Raw genomic sequence first — 20,478 nt, 5'->3', positions numbered from 1 at the left:
ACATCTCCACTGAATCACAACTCCATATCCCCAAATATCTTAAGTAGGAAGATTATGACAAGTAGGAATACTGAGCCCTTAGGCTATCAAGAATAGCCCATTTCTTGCTTTAATTGCATTTATAGCCAGAAATTGTAGTGAACACAAACCTATAAATAAACCTGAGAAATCAGTCTCTTGCTGATATAAATTTATCTGTTCATAATCCCCAAAAAAGGAAATCTTAAAGTTTTCATTTCCTACACTGTAACCATTCTTGTTGGATTATATAATCCAAGGCAGCAACTGATTATATTGTCTGTCTCACATATTATATAATGGAAGTCAGACCTCGGAGCATTGTCCTAAATCCTTTTGACAGCACTTCCCTTCAACAGGTATATAACATTGCATATGAAGTGCACAGAAGAAATAACTTTGTTGTAAAAAAAATGTATGATTTTGACATTTGGCACCCTCTCCTTGCCAGCTTTATACAGTATGTTATTCACAGGCTGCAACAAAAAGATTTTAAAATAGTAAAACACATTAAAGTCCTCATAAATGATGCCCCTAGCTGATCCGTATATAGTTGTTACAAGACATATTGCGTCCCTGACTGATAGTCTGTGTGGATAAGAGCCAAGTTAATGTGGTACTTGCACTCCTATGTACAACTCTCATCAAACCTATCAAAGAATATTCTAACCTTTTCTCTAACATCACATACCATCTTGTACACATAGAAAAGGTACTAAACTTCTCCATAAAGTTAACAGAAGGGCTTCAACATTTTTTTCTATCCAAAGGCAATAGCAGCTCTCCCTTCTCTGTATTTGATTACTGAGATACTCACATTATTAAAAAGACCCTTTGGTAAACTGAATAGAGAAATGCAATTGACTTCAATAAAATGTAAACTCTTGTTTTTTTTATTACTAATAGTTGGTTCAACCCCTGAAGACCTGATATGGTTGTTGAATAATGCTTAGAAACTGTAATGTACATTGTTGAATAAACTGGTTGTTCAAAACAAAATAAACAAATATCAACCATATGATGAAATATGACAACTTCATACCTCAAAGACCTTCATACATATACAATTAGCTCTCCCTCTTTATTAAACACAACCACTGTATCTGTACATATTAAATGGAACTGTATGACTGCATCCAATCCCATGCTTTCCAACATTTTATCCTGTGTCATCATGTTTCCGGATGGCCAACAGGCGCTAATGTACTGATCAGACCTATGAAACTGTTTAATTCTTAAATAGGCAGTTATTTTAATGCTTTATGTACATATACTGTTTGTGGTGATATCTTTAACACAGGAAGATATTTTGTGTAATTAAACCCAGTACAGCCAGCCACACTAGCAAGCTATGAAAGAGCAAGCTGAATGTCTGTGTTTGTTTTATGTCTGATTTTCTCCTCGATGTTTTAGAGATTTATTACTCATTATATTACCTTAGCGTTTGTGATTAAAATAATGGTAACTTTTCATGGAATGTCTGTATATTCTAACACTGTGTGTGTGTGTGTGTGTGTGTGTGTGTGTGTGTGTGCATTCTCACGCGAGCATGGTGTGTGCTTGCATTTTCTTTAAAATGTTTGGAATGATGCACTTCTGATAATACTTGTTCATTTTTGTCCCATTACTAAAATCATCTGTTGTGTATTTCACTTCCTGCTCTTTAATGTTTCTGTATGTGTGACATAGAGTTGCAGATTTAATATGGTTCTCTCACAGTGCTGGATTGTCTGATTTGTTTTTCATCACAGATACCTTTCCTGCGCAGTCTGTATAGTTCTCAGTTGCTACAGAGATCCAAAAGGTATGACGCCTCATTCAGGACAGGCTCTCTGCCTTATCTGTTGCATGCCAATAAGGAGTCTGCTTTCCCCATGACATTGAATAGGACAAGGTGTTAAAGTACAAACAGATTAACTACTAAAAATACTAAAATTGGTCAGTGTTACATGGTGCTGCAGCTGGTTAAAAAATACTAAAAAACAAAATATTTTTTGTGTTTTAATGTCTCCTCAAGATCTTGACTGAAAAAACATAATTCCTTGTGTGATATTAGTAGGAAAATTCAAATAGTGGTGCTAAATCAGAAAGAACTCTTAAGACCCTCACGTAGCCTGACAGATGTCCAAATGTATAGGATAAGTATTATCTTATCAAAACATAACTGAGGATCTGAACAAGGTAAAATGTTAGATGGATAGCACATGAACTGAATTCATGAAAACTGACTAACTAATTTACTAGCTGGATGCACTAGTCAGGAAAACACATATGAGCCCCAAAAGCTCAAAAATGTAGGTTGCATAAATCTGGAACAATCTAGTGTAACTAAATGTTTTGTGTGGACATGAATACTTATTGTGCCGTCTATGGGAAATGAATCAGGTTATGAATCTGTATCTACCCTAATGCAAACATTTTGTGTTAAGCTCTCTGCTGTTGATTATATAACCAAGAGTTGAACTGAAGCTACTATGTTTTTTCTGATTGCTAGAGTCCTCCTTCTCAAGTTATTTCTTTCTGTTATTCTAGGTTGCTGTGCTTGCTGGTGTTTCTCCTGTTTTCAATGCAGTACAGCTAACAAATTTGGTGAATGTTTGTGCCTACCAATCCTCGATGGCGTTGGTCTGTGTACACTCCCAATATCACTTTCAGTCCGTGCAGCAGCTCGTGAGAGATTTAATATTAGGGTAACTAATATTTTTCCTTTTATCCATTGTAAGAATATGATTCTTTTTGTGATCAAATATGGAATGTGTAATCACTTTGTATCTATATTTATTTTATTTGGAAAACAAATTATTACTGGTCTTCGTTTTGGACACCAGAGTAGTTTCCGACTAAGTGGAATTTCTTGTATGTGAGATAATTAACATAGCTGCTTTGGTCTCTAGGAAACAGTACAACATAGTGCAATATGTTATGCAGAACTGTTATTTATTTTACAGGAGTCAAGCTAATCAAAAAGGGGGATTAGTGCAGCAGATCTGTATGCTTCTGTGTTTTTTCCTTATTGCAGTTAAGTAGCAAACATGAAGACTTTCTGACCAAGATTCATGATTACACTGTTGCACTTCAATGCAATTGAAGCACAGCTGATGGGTACAAAGCTGTAACACAGGAAGACATGAAAAATACAAATGGGGGCATCTAGTGCCTCAGCGGACCGACGTAGAAAGATTAAATGAAGGAGCTTATACATAAATGATGCAGGTAGAAACTACAAAAAAAACGATTAGAATGAATGAAGGGTACAGGTTTGAAAATAATGAATATAATAGAACTTCAAACATAATAGCTCAGAGACTGAAAATAACAAGGTAAATGGTTTTATCTCTCTCTCTCTCTCTCTATATATATATATATATATATATATATATATATATAGATATAGATACACACATATATATATATATATATAGCTATATATATATATATATATATATATATATATATATAGATATATATAGATATATATATCTATATAGATCTATATATATATAGATATATATATATATATATATAGGTATATATATATAGATATATATGGATATAGATATAGATAGATATATAGATATATATATAGATATAGATATATATAGATAGATATAGATATATATATATATATATATATATATATATATATATATATATATATATATATATATATATATATATATATATATATATCTATAGGTCCCCTACACATCACCTTTGCCCCTTACCTCCACTGCAGTGTGATCTCGGAGTTGGAATATTTAGTTGGGGGGTGTGGGTGGCATAGCCCCCCACATAATTGGGTGTGTTGTCTTTTGTTCCGATTTACTGTTCTTCCTGGTTGGCCAACGGGTTACTTACCATTAGTTCCCAGTCGGTGTTCCAAGCGGTCAGTGTTTTGTTGCTGTTGGTGTTCTCGGCTTGTTCATGTGAGTTTCGGGTAAGTGGCGATTTGGTGATGTGCAGGGGATCCATAAATATATATATAGGTATATATATATCTATATATATATATATATATATCTATATATATATATATCTATATATATATATATATATATATATATATATCTGTGCACACTACATATATACATAGAAACAGTACTATGCAAGCCCACATTAAGCAGATCCATGCATGATGACCCAGTTTGAAGTTTACTTCTACCCATCCATCAGCGAGACTACCCATAAAGTCAATGTATTACTTTGTTTGACCTGTAGTGGTAAGTTAGTCCATAGGATGGGAATGCATTCACTTTGGCACCTATCTTTCTAGTGAGTCTTATTGTTTTTAGAAATTTAGCTCCCTAGTACAATTGTTAGTAGAGCCACAACTCAGGCAGTCAAATTAGTGATCGAATAGGACTGGGGGTCTTTCATGGCTTCAAAAGAGAGATACAAGCCACCTTAAAACAGGTGGTAGGCTACCGAGATAAAATGTGAGTTACACTAATCTATCCAGATAGTTGAAAGATTCAAGGCCTTTAACTTTTTTGTTTGAAAATGATTTTGACCTTTCCACTTGAGTGATATGCTCAGAGTTGTACACACTTACATACTTACTTGTATTTAATGATGAGGCTGATAAGTACAGTTTTAAGATGGCTTCTTTTGTTCTTGAAAATATTCCCCTGAAAATTAAGTGGGCCAGATAGAAACACTTCTTGACTGTGGTGGAATCATGATCAAGTGAGAGTGATTTGTCAACATAAGTACCCAGGCCTCTCATGACTGTACTCACTGAAGAGTAGTGCTAGTTATAACGTAGGATGTGAGACCAGCTTTTTTTGCTAGACACTACTGTGCTGTACACTTTTGCAATTATCATGAGACTGTTTTCAATTCACCAGGTATTTTCAGATTCCATACCTTTTTAGAGCAGTTTAATATCAGTGGATGATCAGATAACTGTAGCCAGATTGTAGTCATCAGCAAACTTGTTCAAATACAATTAAGAGATATTGGCTTGGATATCTGTAAAATAAATGCCAAACAGGAGAAGGCGTGGTACAAATCTCTGTGGCTTTCCACTACTTAGTTATTAGTTCAGAGAGGGTACCGGCAACTCTTGTTATTTGGGATCTTTTGGATAGCTAGTTTGCAATCCAGTGGACAACACAAGGATGTACATTGTTTTTCTAACTTTTCAATAATACCAGGATGTGGAGGGTTATAATTTCAAAACCTTGGCCAGGTCAAGACAAGCAGTATACAGAGAGTGACCACTGCCACATCCTCTACCTTTTTCAAAGAGATTTACTAGGGTAAAGAGACAGAACTGCCTTTCATAAAACCAAACTGAGTGGATCTCGATTAGTTAAGCTGCATAAATGCGGCCTGCTATGATAGATCCCATGGGTTTGCATATAAAAATGTATGGTGCTGATGACCTTTAATTACTTGGGTCCATAAAGTGTCCATCCTTTTGTAATGGAGAGACAGTAGATGATCTTCAAGCATCAGGGACAAATTCTGCAGATAGGCTGAGTTTGAACAGTGTAAGTACAGGCTCAAATAGTTCATACTTTGCACTGATGAGAATGGAACTTGGTAAGGCATCTGGTTCCACATTAACATTGTTTTATGCCTTTGTCAGAAATGATAAGACTTGACCCAGGAAGGTTACAGGGGAAACAACAATGTAAGCAGGTGGGATAAATTTAGCACTAAAATTCTATATCCTTTGAATGATGCTATTGTGGATGAGTTCAGAACATTGGTAATCATCATTCCTCAATTTCCACACAGGAACATACGTAGCTTCCTTTGGCATCTGCAGTGAGCTTAAGTTCATACTCTCATATACAACATAAAAAGAAAATAAATGTGTAAATAAAGGACTTCAGTTATGGACGAGCATGCATTAAAACGGTTGTTTTCCTTCACTATGTAGTAAAGCGCGTAAAGTTAAAAAAAAATATGTGATGAAAAAATTGTATGGATGGGGTTTGGAACTTGTGGGTAACAATGGATGTTAAGGATGAGAAAATTGAACATATTTATTTCAAATACAATAACTGAGTCATAGAAGAGGATTTGTTAGGTACTGGGCCCAATCCAAAGCACATCATTTCTGTGCGGAAGAAAGTAATTTAGTTCAAGACTGTGGACAATGTGGAGAGAGGGAACATACAGCAATAAACTCTATGCTCTTTTATCCAAAATGTGAAAAATTTGGATGCTTGGTTTGACTGTCCCATAGTAGAAAAGGAAAGAGTAGATGAAAAGGATAGATCAGAGCAAAGGCAAAGAGAAACTTTTATTACAGACGTTGAAAGAGAGTGTGTATGGGGAAATGGATACTGAAGAAAGGTTAAACAACGAAGAGATGGTTAAAGAAGAAATAACTCAAATGAGCTTATCAATATACAGGAAGAGAAGAGATGTGCAATTTTAGAAAGTGAAAAAAAAGAGAGGGAGAAATGGAGAGAAAAAAGAACAGCAACAGGATACTGAAAAAACAGTTGATGGAAGACATAGCAGAAGGAAATGAAAAATAAGATCTGGAAAGATCTAGAAATAAAGCACAGCAACAGGAAAAAGGATGCTATAGGAGTTTTATCATTAGGAGTGAATAGCATTAAAATGATTTACAAAGTTTGCTGGTGGTATAATGGTGCAAAAAATAAAAATGGATTTTTTTTTACTTGTTAGATACAGGATGTAACAAAGAAGCAAAAAGGAAAAGAAACAGGCAGTATAGGGGCACAGACTGTTTGGTAGAAAATAAGACATATTGTGGAATAGGAATTTTTATAAAAAAATGAAGACGTTTGAATGTTTATGTATAACAATAGAAGTGTCAGGAAGGATAGTGACAGGTGATAAGAGAATGAAAAAAATGTATAAAAGTAATAGTGATTTATGCGTATACTAATAAGGTATAAACAAGAAATTCCTTATAGTACAGTGGGATGGGGACACGTGGCTGAAATGACATTCAACTGCAGAGACAAATGGCTGTTGAAATTCCCTCTGGGAAACAGAATCACACAGTGCCATGCCTATGGCTTCAATAAATGAATGCACATGGTGAAAATAATGCCAATGGCCCCCAGTGCACCAAGAAATAGACAATATGGCAGGCATTGGCAGCATACTGCCCAGTGGATGTCTGTGGCAGTAAAAAAAGCATTGCATGATGGGCAATGCCTTTATTATTGGTGTGGGTAGACCATTACCCCCTTCACAGTGTCTAGGGTACATTGGCTAAAATGTATAGTGGAGCATATGCATGACTACAGTAGCCTGCAGGATGTCCTCCATGCTGGATCACACTTCTACATCTTGTAGTTACATAAGCATGTACTGTACACTAAGCACAACACACATTTCTTACTCTGCCTACATACACTTATTTATTGAAGCTGTGGGCATGGCACCACATGCTTGTCTTTGTCCACAGGGAATTTGTAAAAAACATATGTCTCTGTAGCTGAATGTCATTTCAGCTATGTGTCCACAATCAAATGTATATTAGGGAACTGTCTCACTGCTTAGGAGCCTGAACCCATTTTCATTGACAAAGGAAATATAAAATACAAAGATATTATGGAGGTGGTAGAAAATTTTGCAGAGAAAATATAAGAAAAAGAGGAAATGGATGGGTAAGAAGAAAAGAAAGCTGAAAAACTGTGGATTATTATTTTTTTTTTAGAAAATGATGTATCAGTAAAAGAGGTAGAGATGGGATATGTTATGAAATTAAAAGGAAATTAATAAAAATGAAATAATTTTTTTTTAATATTAAATGAAAGGATGAAGGAAGTTATACTGAAACAAGATACGCTCATAGGTCGGTACTAGGCTATCTGCCAGAGGGCATTTACAAGCCTAGCCAGAGTGTGTCTGCTTTAGCCGCCCCATTGATTAATTAACTGAGCCTCTGTCAAGCAGAGCCAATGAAGTGATCCCAGGGCCATGACTTTGACACCAATGTCTGTCTCAGTAAGGCCTTTTTGAAGGATGTCCATGTCAGCCGGAGAGTCAATTATGGCTCCCAGTTTGCAGTCATCGGTGAACTTGGTTAGCCATAGTCCTCCTGTGTTTGCCTGTACTTCTGAGAAATATATGCCAAACAGTAGGGGTCCCACAACCGAGCCTTGTGGGACACCACTTGTGACTGGTTTAGAGTCAGACCTGGAGCCCGCTATTCTTACTGTGTGAGTTCTGTCTGTAAGCCAGTTGGCAACCCATCTTGTGACATAGTTGGAACCCATCTTGTGACATAGGGGTTTATGTTCAGGCTAGTGAGTTTTTCTATAATACCCGAGTGAGGAATGGTGTCGAACACCTTGGCGAGATCAAGGTAGTCTGTGTGAACCACATTTCCCTCATCTGTGGCCTTGGTGACTGTCTTGAAGACATTAGCCAGGTTTAGTAGGCATGATCTGTCCTTAAAAAAGCCAAACTGGGTCGGGTCAAGTGTTTGGTGGTCCCCAATGTCTTTGTTGATGAGTTCCATGATGATACACTCCATAACCTTGAAGACCAGGCTAGTCAGGCTTATGGGGTGATAGTTACTAGGGTCAGTTGTGGCCCCTCCTTTGTGGAGCAGAATAACCGTTGCTGTGCACCATTCTATGGGCATGTAGCCTGTGGAGAGGCTGAGGCTCAACAGCGTATTTAGGTGTTGGGTTAGTTTGTTCTGTAGTTCGTGCAAGACGCAGCCTAGGACACCATCTGGCCCCATTGTTGCTGTGTTTTTGGCTTTTGAAAGGGTTGTTTTCACCTGTACTTCTGTGATTTCTGGGACACTACACTTTTCCGGTATTGTTGTGGGCTCTTTTGAAGGTGAGAGGGAGGTGAAGTTTGCACTGAATCTATCTGCCAGGATGTTGGCAATATCAGTAGGTTCAGTATATTTTGTGCTATTTTGCACTAGCTCAGAGCATATCTGTGAGTTGCCACTTAGATTGTTGACATAGCTAAAGAAGGCTTTGTGGTTATCTTTCGAATCCTGAAGTTAGCCTTGGATGATTTTTTTATGAGGGACCTTAGTTTCTTACTGATACTGATCAGGGATGTCATTCCTTCTTGGGATTTACTTTTTTTCTGAACTAGTTTCCTCCTTTTGTTGTATAACCTGTTTATGGCAGGGGTCCACCAGACTGATTTCCTTCTCTTAGGGGAGTGAGTCTTGGTTTTGCTAGGGATGGCACGATCCCATGCATCCTTGTAGGTGCTCATATAGTGCAATTGTAAAGGATTCTGCATCTTGGGCAGTGTTATCCTTTAGCTTGGGGGCTGTGAAACTTACCACCTCTGCCTTAAGTAAGGTGAAGTTTGCTTTAGAAAATGTTTTCACTTTGGTTTCCTTAGTAGGGGGTGGTGGTGGGGTGTGGAAATCCAGGGTGATTAGTTTATGGTCTGATCTAAACAGTGATGGGTTGAACTCCGGTGCAGAACACCTGTCGCCCATGTTGGTGATGACCAGGTCCAATATGTTGTGGCCTCTGGTAGGGGAGTTTACCAGCTGATCCAGGGCATTTGAGTTGATAAATTCCAGGAAACGCTGAGCCTGGGAGTTTGTACTCAAGTAGTTTTCCCAGTTAATGGTAGGGTAATTGAAATCACCCAATATCAGTGTGTTCGGTAGGACCTTCATGTTTTTCAGTGTCTCCAGAAAGGCGGAGTGGTGGTCCTGGGTCATGGAGGGTGATCTGTAGCAGGCCACAATTTGCATTGCAGATTTGCCTGATGTTAGCTGCACATGTATGATCTCAGAGGTATCATGCTGCGCCACTAACCTAGAGGTGTGGGTATCCTTGATGAATATGGATACATCCCCTCCTTTGTGTTTCGGTCCATGTTCTGTGACCTAAATGTGTGATATGAGTTATAGCCCAGTAGTGCTGGAGTGCTCTCTGGATCCTTGAACCAGGTTTCAGTTACTGCATAGATGTCGACGTTCTCCATACTTACGAGTGCTTTGAGTGCATGCATTTTGAGATTTAAACTCCTGGCGTTGAGTAGCATAACCCTCATTTTTTTACTTGTGCTGTTTACAGAGGTGGGTTTGAATTTTGAGCCTTGCCTACAAAAGGCACTATGGGGGCAGCAAGAGCTTTGGCCAGTATTTGAAAGGCAAGGGGTGACAGGTGCAAGCCATCTCTTGCAAAGCAACGTGGCTTGTTGAGCATGTCATCCCAGGCTGACAGACACTTCATCCCCTTTGAATGACACCAGAAGCTTAATCAATTGTTGAAATTTATCATTTTTTTCTTTATACTGAGGTATCATTCTTGGTGAGAGCAGGATGCTACTCAGGGTCAGGGTCATACCCACCTGGGCTACATGATCGGAGAGCTCTTCCATGTCTCTTATCATGTAGTCCAGGGATGTACATCTCAGGTCATTCACACCAACATGAACAATGACAGAGTCATATTTGTACTTGTTCTGGAGTGACCTGAGTGTTTGTGTTATGTGGCGGATTCTGGCTCCCAACAGGCAGCTAACAGTAACCTTCTCCTTGTCCAGCCTAGTCTAGTAAGTGGGGCATCAGTGTGCCTGACTATTGAGTCACCTATTACTAGTGTGTGAGGCATGTTATTTCACCTTAAGGGCTGTGATTGTGTGGCACATTGATTTTGTGTTTTATGTGTTGTCTGGTTTGTGACTGAAGTTGTAGGTTTTGTGGGTGTCTGCTTTGGAGCTCTCTGATGCTTTTGCAGGTTTTTATTTAGAGTCTCCGAGTATGATATTGTGTATTTGTGTATTTTTTGCCAGTGCTGGTTTAGTAGGTCTTTGTAAGGCTGGAGGTGTGGTGCAAGTGTTAACCTTCTCCTCATGACTGTCTGTTCCAGTATTGGGTGGAGAGACCTTAGCCTCCAGTTTAGCTGTATAATTGCATCTCTCGCATATGTTAGTGTTTTGTGGTAGGAGGAGAGGGCTGTCTGTGTAAATGAGGCAGTTGTAACATTGCCTCAGGATACCCAGATTCACCAGCTGGACTGGAGAGTACACCTGAAGTTACCCTTTGGTCATGCCTGAATAGTAGGGTGAGCTGCTTAGTCACTTGGTTGGTGAGGGGTGGATAAAGAGCCTTGCTCTTCTGGGCAGTCAAGTGTCTGGGTATATTATTGCTTGCTATTAGGTCTGAGCAAGTGCTGGACTGTAGGATGCTTTTTGTGTGCTTAGGTTAAGTGTTAAACTAGTTTCAAGTGAAAAACTGAAGTGGAGACTTAGTGGAGCCGGGAATTATTTAACCCTAGCTAATCGGTGCTGCCCAGCGCACAAAACTGTGCAAATGCGGTTTTTAAACTACTAACTTCTGGGCTGGAACCACTCCTCCAGGAACAGATGGTTGCTCAAAGTTCCCCTCTCTCACACAGGTGAACAGAGAAACTTCCCTCTATCCAAGTAAGGTATAGGCAACTCAGAAACTTGTAACACAGTCCTGAATTCAGCACTAGCCTGAAAACTGGACTATACTAGCTTAGAAATGTGGGAAACAAGGACATTTTTTTTTTAAAGATAAGGCAAAAACAGTAAAAAGTATACTTAAAACAGCTTTAAATGACTACAAGCAATCAGAAAAGGCTATCACACTTTAGTGTGTAGCCTACAACAGTTAAACAATTTATTTAAACAAAAAACAATTTAAAAGTGCAGGCAGTCAAATAAGTACAATATGTGAAAAAAACAAGCTTTTAAATCACAATAAGTGATGGAAAACAGTTAAGTACAGCAAGAAAATACAGAAAGCTGATAATCACTCCAAAGTCTCTCTTTTAAGCTAAAAGGCTTTTATCAGTTTAAGGCTTTCTAGTGCTTTCCAGTAGGTTAGTTACAGAAAAGATGGGAAACAAGTGCAGATGTGGTCTTTTAAACCAGAAAGCTGAAAGAGATGGACAACTTCCCAAATTTTCAATAAACTACAATTCCTGGGCCAAGAACCATTCCTATTGTGGTAGACAGCCTACCTAGTACTTAGCACTCCTACTGATAAGCTAGAAGGCTGCACTCCAACACAAAGGCTTGGGGGGCTCAGAAGCTTAAAAACAGTCCTGGATACAGAAAATCTGTACCTGGTCTAAACTAGTTACAGGAAAGGTGGGGATCAAGTGCAAACATGGGCTTTAAAACCAGAAAGTTGACAGTGATGGAAAAAAATTGCCCAAATGGCCAATAAACTACAATTTCTGGACCAGAACCACTCCTCTTGTGGTAGATAGGCTACCTAGTGCTTACCACTCACACTGATAAGCTAGAAGGCTTCCCTCCAACACAGAAAGGCTTGCGGGGCTCAGAAGCTTACCAGCAGTCCTGGATACATCAACTCTGTATATGGACTAGGCTAGTAACAGGAATGGTGGGAAACAAGTGCAAGTGCAGCTTTTAAAACCAGAAAGTTGAAAGAGATGGGAAAAAACTGCCCAATCGGCCAGTAGCTACAATTTCTGAGCCAGGAACTACAATTTCTGGGCCAGGAACCACTCCTCTTGTGGTAGATAGGCTACCTAATGCTTACCACTCCCACTGATAAGCTAGAAGACTTCCCTCCAACACAGAAAGGCTTGGGGGGGGGCTCAGAAGTTTACAGAGTCCTGGATACAGCAAATCTGTACCTGGACTAGACTAGTTACAGGAAAGGTGGGGAACAAGAGCAAATGCAGGCTTTTAAGCCAGCAAGTTGAAAGAGATGGAAAACTGCCTAAACGGCTAATAAACTACAATTTATGGGCCAAAGCCCACTCATCAATGGGAGTGGTAAGCAACAGGTAGCCTCTCTACCATGGGAAAAGATAGTAGGCTTCTCTCCAACATAGAAAGGCTTGGGATGGGCTCAGAAGCTTACAAAGAGTTCTGGATACAGCAAATCTGTACCTGAACTAGACTAGTAACAGAAAAGGCAGGAAACAAGCACAAACACAGGCTTTTGAATAAGAAGGTTGAAAGAGATGGACGAGCTTCCCAAACGGCCAATAAACTATAATTTCTGGGCCAGAAACCTCTCCTCCTGTGGTAGATAGGCTACCTAGTGCTTACCACTTCCACTGATAAGTTAGAAGGCTTCCCTCCAACGCAGAAAGGCTTGGGGGGCTCAGGAGCTTACAAATAGTCCTGGATAGAGCAAGTCTGTATCTGGACTAGATAAGTTACAGGAAACAAGCAAGGTTTTTTTTTTTTTACAGAAAAGCAGCTAAAACAGCAGTAAATACAATTCAAATGCAGTGCAGGCTAGCACACATGTATCAATATTATGGCAAATACAGTTTAATTAAATGCAATTAAATTAACAAATGACTAAAAAACAAGTGCAGAAGGCATTAAATTAGAAGGCTACTAACCAGCAGTAATCAGTGCATAGTAAGAACAACTGAACAGATATATATATGTATATATATATATATATATATATATATATATATATATATATATATTTTTTTTTTTTTTTGAGGGAGGGAACACAGCAGGATTAATAGGCTACGGGGGTTGTCCTTCTCAAATGCTCTCTTTGTACACAGTAGGAGTGCCTGAAATCAGAATATGATTGCACTGCATTCAGTTGAGTGAGCAAATGAGACAGGTCCAGAAGGAGTATCCAAATTGAAACTGACCGCCCCTCTTGTAAGTTTCTAAGTCGCCAAGATTAACACCAAAACAAAAACAAGAAGGGTGCATGAGAGAACACAGTGGAGACAACAAGAGACAGAAACAATACAGCACCACTATAAATAGTAGGCAAGTGTATAAATACAGCACAGTGCAAATTAAGTTGCAAGAAGTGTACTTATCAGTTTGGAATAGATTACAACTTTGCAGCTTACAGCAAATCTATCCGCTTTCCAGTGGTGGAGTGATAACATTTATATGAAAAAAAGATGAAAGTTGAAGATAAAACTTGAAGTCCCATAATACCTGGGAGTACTTAACTATAAAATATTTATGAATATGCTACAAAAATGATGGGGAAATTATTGGATGAGTTAGAGAAGGGATTTATAGCATAAAAGAAAGAGTGTTGAATGACATATTAATTATAGTAAAAGAAGTCGTACAGATGATACTGAAAGAAATTAAAGAAGTAAAATTGATAGGATGTGACATAGCTAACGCATTTTGTAAATTGAGTCATGAAGCAATGTATCAGATTTTATAGCTATATGACATAGAGTAAAAAATATTAATGATATAAATGTATTGAAAATTCACAGGTACAAATTATAATAAATGGAGGGATAGGAAAAAGTAAGTATTAAGTGAGAATGAAACAGGGAAGCCCACTGAGTATGTGCTTATTTGTACTAGTAATGACTGCAGTAGAATATATATATGCATGTTTGAAATAAGGGATTCAAAATGTGGGATGGAAGGATATGTTATACCACCAACATGTATGACATATGCAGACGATTAAATTCTAATAACAAAAAAACAAGGGATGTATAAGTAAGGTTGCAATAAGAATCAAAAAGCTGTTAAAAAAGCTTGTTTTAAAGGATTTGGTAGAAACTGGAATACATTTCACAAGAAAGGCAATAAGGATTTTATGACTGACACTTGGCGAGTATGAAAGTACAATAAGTGAATGGAAAGAGATACTGTAACAAATAAGAATTGTTAGCTTGGTAGAAATGTTTTTACTTATTTCAGAAAAGGACAAATATACTGAATACTTATGCGTTGAGAAAATAGAATATTTAGTGGGAATGTATATTTCTCACTCACAAAGAACAAAAGATTGGGGATCAAAGTTGAACCACCTGAGAAGAAGGATAAGATACTATAGGAAATATATAATGTATGAGAAATAAAACAGGGAAAAGAAAAAAAGTGACAGGTTGAGAAACAAAAGAATATGACACAAAATGAAATTATGGAAGTTAAAGTGAGTTTGATAGGAGAAGAAAAGAATGTCGTAATGTGATTTTAGCAAAAATTGGTTTACCCGTTGAAGAAATTAAAACTAGATAAAAAAGCAATGTTGTTGTTGTTGTGTCTTTTGGCTTTTCCCAGTTAGGGGTCGCCACAGTGGAACTCCAGTCCGCTAATGATTGGTAGTTGATTTTTACGTGCCGAGTTATCAGCCCTGAAGCACAACCTTCAATGAAGGTACACCCATTCACGTACGTCTCCACACAGAAGATGCTCTAGCTGAGAATCGAACCGGACAGCGTCTTACTGTAAGGTGACAACACTACCGCAGCACCACCACCGAAAAAAATTCTGAAGCAGTGGACATTGTTTGGAGAATTGTATTAGACAAATTACCAATAAAAGAAAATATGTAATGATGAAGAAACAGCAAAACTCTTTTGGATTGCAAAAAGAATAAAGAGTTTGGTGAAAAGTTTAAAAAGTAATACAGATGGGAAGGGTTTAAATGTGTAAATATGAATAAGATATTACATGGAAACTATTATAAAATAAAGCAATTATTTGATAATTGGAAAAAAACTTTGTAACCATATGGGTTCTTTGAGAAAAAAAATGACAATTTATTATCTAACAACAAAATAGAAGTGGATGATGTATTAGCTAAAATAAGATATGGTTGTGGAAGAAAGGGTGGAGGATAGAGGGTAAATATAGAAGAAAAAATAAAAGAAATCTAACTGTTAAGTTCTTTTGTGCTGATAACTTGTAAATAATTTTAAATATGAATGTCGAAAAAGATTGTATAAATAATTGAGTTAAAGAAAATCCAAATGAAAGCATGGGATCAAGAACATGATTGAAATGTCAAGAATGAATATGCAGTTAGTATTTTGCCTGTCTAGGGCTTCCTCACATGCAAAGATGCACTAGCACGATAAAAGCTTTGAGTAAACTTGAAGCTAAACTGTTTGAAATCTTTAGGAAACAATGTATTAAATTTCGATTTTGCTACAACTTTTTTTGTGCTCGAGTACTCCCTAATACCAATGAAATTGAAGTCCAGGTTATGAAAGTGGTCATAGATTCATACTCACATTAGGTGAACAGCTGTTAAGCACAGACAATTTATTTTTCAAAGCTGAGAATCAAACCTTGTATATAGCATCTGTGAAGTAAACATCTTAACCATATATCAACCCTCAACCCACAAATGATGTAGGAAAACTAAAAATGCCATGGTGCGTTGGCCACAAATCAAACCTTGACCTCCCATGAGGAAGGTGAGAATTCTACCACTAAACCACCAATGCACAGATGTAAATTTGTTTATTAGAAACTGTCTCTGTAACCTTAAGTAGGTGATCACATAAATAACATTTTGAATATGGAAGAGAAATGAACTCACATGCTACTGTTTTTGAGATCCCTGTAAAGACAAAAGTATAAGGGGCGAAAAAATGGTTCTTTTTACTTCCTGATTGGTTGGTTTCATGTCCTTCATAGGGTTGATATACAGTCAAGTGTTGTGTTAAAAAGTAGAATATATGCTGCCCTGTTATACCTGCAATTGCTAGTGATGCTGTACTGTTATGAAATATCTAAAAAATATCGAACCTAAAAACAACTAAAAAATAAATAAAAACACTGAAAGCCCAATTACAAATTATATAATAAATCTATCCAAAAAAATAAAATCATATATTATACAACCCAACTTCAAAATCAAGATCAAGCAATGACTAAATAGTCATACTGTTAGAGAAAGAGGTTTTAGTAAGGTATTATGTTGTGTTAGGGGTGAGAGTAGTGTTACAGTTAGCTTCACCCCCCCCCGCACCACCCTACTCAAGAGTACTAACCCTTACACTAACTCTAATCCTATCCTTACCCTGCCCCTAACTCTACACATAACATTAATAAAAACTTTTTCCTGACAGTGCCACTACACAAGACAAAAGGACAATGAATGCACATAACATCAAACATTCAAAATATTAAATCCATCTCCTTAACCAATGATTACCCTAACTCTTTTCGGCAAACTCTTATATATGCACAACAACCACTGTAACCATTTCAGTCAAGCATTCATTTTCCTGGACACTTGCACTTACATACACTATAAAAATGAGCATTCAGTCAGATTTGCTTTTTATATTTTGTGCTTTGTGTTTTTCACCCCCTAAAAACTTTTCACTCAAAAATTATTTTAATAATGTTGCTGTAACTATATAACCAAAAAACTGTAACTATATACAAACTCTTACAGGCAAGTATATTTTTGAAAGAAGAACAAAATAGCTCTGTGCAGCAGAATAAAAATATGCAATTTTTTTCTTTTATCTGAAATAAGAGTTTCAGTCATGCTGTTAAACAAGTTGCCAGCCTCTTACAATATAATTTCTATATTTCATTCATACCTTTATTTTGCAGTCTTTCTACTTTTGCTGTACTGTGTGGCCTACTGAATATCATCTGTTTTTGAAAGAGTATTTAGTTTAGTTTATAGTAAATAGAGTGCATTTAATCTTGTCCTTATATAGATAAGTTATTGCCATGAAAAAAACTTCTAGCTTTTCTTTTTTTATTCATTAATGTAGTGTCTGATTGTCTGCATAGACATGACCTCAAAGATAATCTGTACTACTAATAAATGAATGACTGCACTTTATTTAGTTTGTTAGCCATAGTAAGAAAAGTAATCTTATGCTGTATTTCCATCCAGGGATCTATATGTGGTGACTGCTGTACAAACCTTTGGTGCCTACCATGTGCTTGGTGTCAACTGGCTCGAGAAATGAAGGTCAGAAACAGACCAGTGACCATTATGAATGCTTACATCACTGATCCAGCAAATACGTCCTACAATCCAAAGCTCAGGGCTCATCTTGCATAATTCAATATAAGACATTGTTCCTTCATTGATGTGTAATAATCCTTGTTCTTGAATATCGATCATCTCCAGCAGCGATCAATGATAAATACATAACATATGTGCTGATTTATCTGTGTAATACAAGCCTAAATGTGCAATTCTATTTTAATTTAAAAAATGCTGTAATAATTTACAATGTATTATTTTTGAAGAATGAAACTTTTATAATAGACGATTTCTCCCTTTCCAAATCATGATATTCTGTATTTGGTATTATTACCGGAGAAACCATTATCAGCTGGTCTGACTAATACTGGAAGAAATTTCAAATGAAAACTACACAGCATTTTCATATCTATATTTATCTTGTTTGACTCAGTGAAACTTTGGAAAAATACATTAGTTCAAATTATATTTTACCTGGTCATTAAATAAACATGTAAAATGAAATACAATGAGTCCTCAATGTGGATAAGGCAACCAAAGGACGCAACCATGTGGGGTGCAAAAATTTCATTATGAAGTCTATCTAGTGAAAAACATCATGCCTTTTAGGAAAAAAGGAATTCTCTTTACGTTGAAATGCATGCTACTATTTTTTTTAAATCAGATATTAATAGATTTGCTAAACTATATAAGTTGTATTAATTATCACTGTATTTACTTGTACATATATGTTTCACTGACACAGAACAGCAAATAAGAAATGCAATAACACACAGATGCAGTGATGGCAGGAAATAGAGTGCAATAATTTCTGACATTTGCAATTATTTTATGCATTACCTTTTGGTAATACAAATTTAAAACACCAATATCATTCTCTTTCTGAATGATCATTCTAAGGTAAATGTAACTATTTTATGGGTAGCTTTCTGAAAAAAAGAAACATCTGGTTTAAATAATTGATACAGAATGTTTGTAGACTTAGGCTGTGAAGATACTCAAACACTGGAGAAGAAATGTTTAAGCAAACATTTTTTTCATTTACAGTAGTTTGCATTGACTCATTGCCCAGAGTGCTGCTTAGCGTAAAAGTAGGTTAAAGTTATCAGAAACTGCAAGTGTCACGATGATGAACAAAATAAAAAAACAACTAAGGACAGTCATGCTTTTAAAGAACTGTTGTCTTATGCTGCTGTTTTAAACTAAAATATTTAATGCATCTATTTTACAGATATACGTAGACATTATGTATTATGGTGATCATGCTTTAAGCATATTTAGTAACTGAAAATGAAATTAACTTAATATGTACTGTAACATCAAGCATTTGAAAAAGAAGGAAGTCTAATTTCAGAAATGGTGCCTATATAGTGTACCAGGAGAAGTGCAGAAGTCATCCAGTCAGTTGTTTAAAAATGGTGTATTCAAAGGGTCCTAACAATGTAATGTACATGGTCCAGAGATACAGTGCATAGGCTATCATAATGAAGGTATAGGAGAGCAAAAGGGGGTACACATGACACCCTAAATATTGAAGGAATGGTGCAAAGGGAGTGTGTTCATCAGAGCTACTCTTTCTTAATGACTGTAGTGGTCCCATGCCTGCTGACAAATGAGCCTCCACCTCTGTCCATTCATTCATTTATATTTGTTTACCAAGAGAGTCCAAATGAGCACAGCCCCTTTTCATCTGGCTGACAACAGTCTATAGCATTCATGAGTGTTTTCTGATTTATGGCCCTAATCCCTTCTCTTGGGATATGCATACTGCTTCACTGTACATATGAATTCCATGCATCTACACATGAAGGCTTGATGAGTTTATTGCATTCCCTGTGATATCCCACAAGCAATGCCATCCCTTCTTGAAGGGACATCAGCATAAGATGGCCTAGTACATACCCCTTCTTCTCAGGAATACCAGCTGCAACAGGTGCTTAAGCGACTGGCCAGACTTGTCTCACCTTGGCTGTAGTGTGGGTTTTTTCCCTCTTTACCAGCAGAGCTGGCCCTGCACAATGGTCTGTTTGCCCTGCACTAAGAAATATGTATGTAAAGATCAGGAGAGCCATTCAAGCATTAATGAACCATGCCTTACATAAATCACCCTGTGTGTGTGTGTGTGTGTGTGTGTGTGTGTGTGTGTGTGTGTGTGTGTGCATCTGTGGCACTGCGTACGGAGAGAGCAATGGTGACATTTAGGGGAACTGTATTCTCTGTAGTCTATGCCATTTAGGCACAGTTAACCACTGTCATACACCATTCCTGATTTAAGTAGTAGTAGATGAGTGGTGTACAAAAGCATTTTGTGTTAAGGAAGACATCTTGGAGGATGTTGATAGTGTGTGTGGAAAGAAAGGGGCTTAAAATGGACCTTTAAAGAACGTCAGCCTTGCAGTGTGGATAGGGAGGAAAGAACCTTGAGATGAGAACTTAGAAAATAAAACTGGAGATAATGCAGGTAAACTAAAGAATGGAGTCACTTGATGTATTAAATCAGTGAATTTTTATTGAAACCCAAAAAGAGAGAGCATCTTAAGAAAACATGTGTTTGCTACGTTTTTTTGTGACACTGGCTAGCAATTTCACAGTCTTCTTCCTCTTCAATCTGTATTTGTAAAGTCCCTTCTTAATTATCCCTATTAAACAAACTAGTAATACAATGTTAATATGTTATTTAATACTTTGAAAAACTGTAAAATGTAATTTCACAACTGATATTTTTGTGGAGAGTGTTAACAGTTCACTAAGGGTATATATTTTGCTTAAGACTGATTTTTCTTCCAATGTGTGCGCCATCAGTAGAAGTCTTCCAT

The 20,478-nt window shown here is 37.0% G+C and overlaps 1 protein-coding gene across 2 annotated transcripts in view; it reads left to right on the top strand.

Moving 5' to 3' along the window:
• LOC122806381 (cornifelin-like) overlaps nucleotides 1–17,887 on the top strand; it is a 121,448-nt gene extending 103,561 nt beyond the window's left edge. For both annotated transcript variants that reach the window (XM_044076737.1, XM_044076736.1), the window contains exons 3-4: nucleotides 2,551–2,708; nucleotides 17,567–17,887. In XM_044076737.1, the coding sequence (XP_043932672.1) occupies nucleotides 2,551–2,708; nucleotides 17,567–17,737 (329 nt within the window). In that variant the 3' untranslated portion in view covers nucleotides 17,738–17,887. The remainder of the gene's footprint in view (nucleotides 1–2,550; nucleotides 2,709–17,566) is intronic.
• The last annotated feature ends 2,591 nt before the right edge of the window (nucleotides 17,888–20,478 follow it).

Source organism: Protopterus annectens, chromosome 7.part0 (genome assembly GCF_019279795.1).
Source record: "Protopterus annectens isolate FY-2018-M chromosome 7.part0, PAN1.0, whole genome shotgun sequence".
Taxonomy (NCBI): Eukaryota; Metazoa; Chordata; order Ceratodontiformes; family Protopteridae; genus Protopterus; species Protopterus annectens.
The sequence above is the reverse complement of the archived record's forward strand: the minus strand, read 5'-3'. Positions and strand labels throughout refer to the sequence as shown.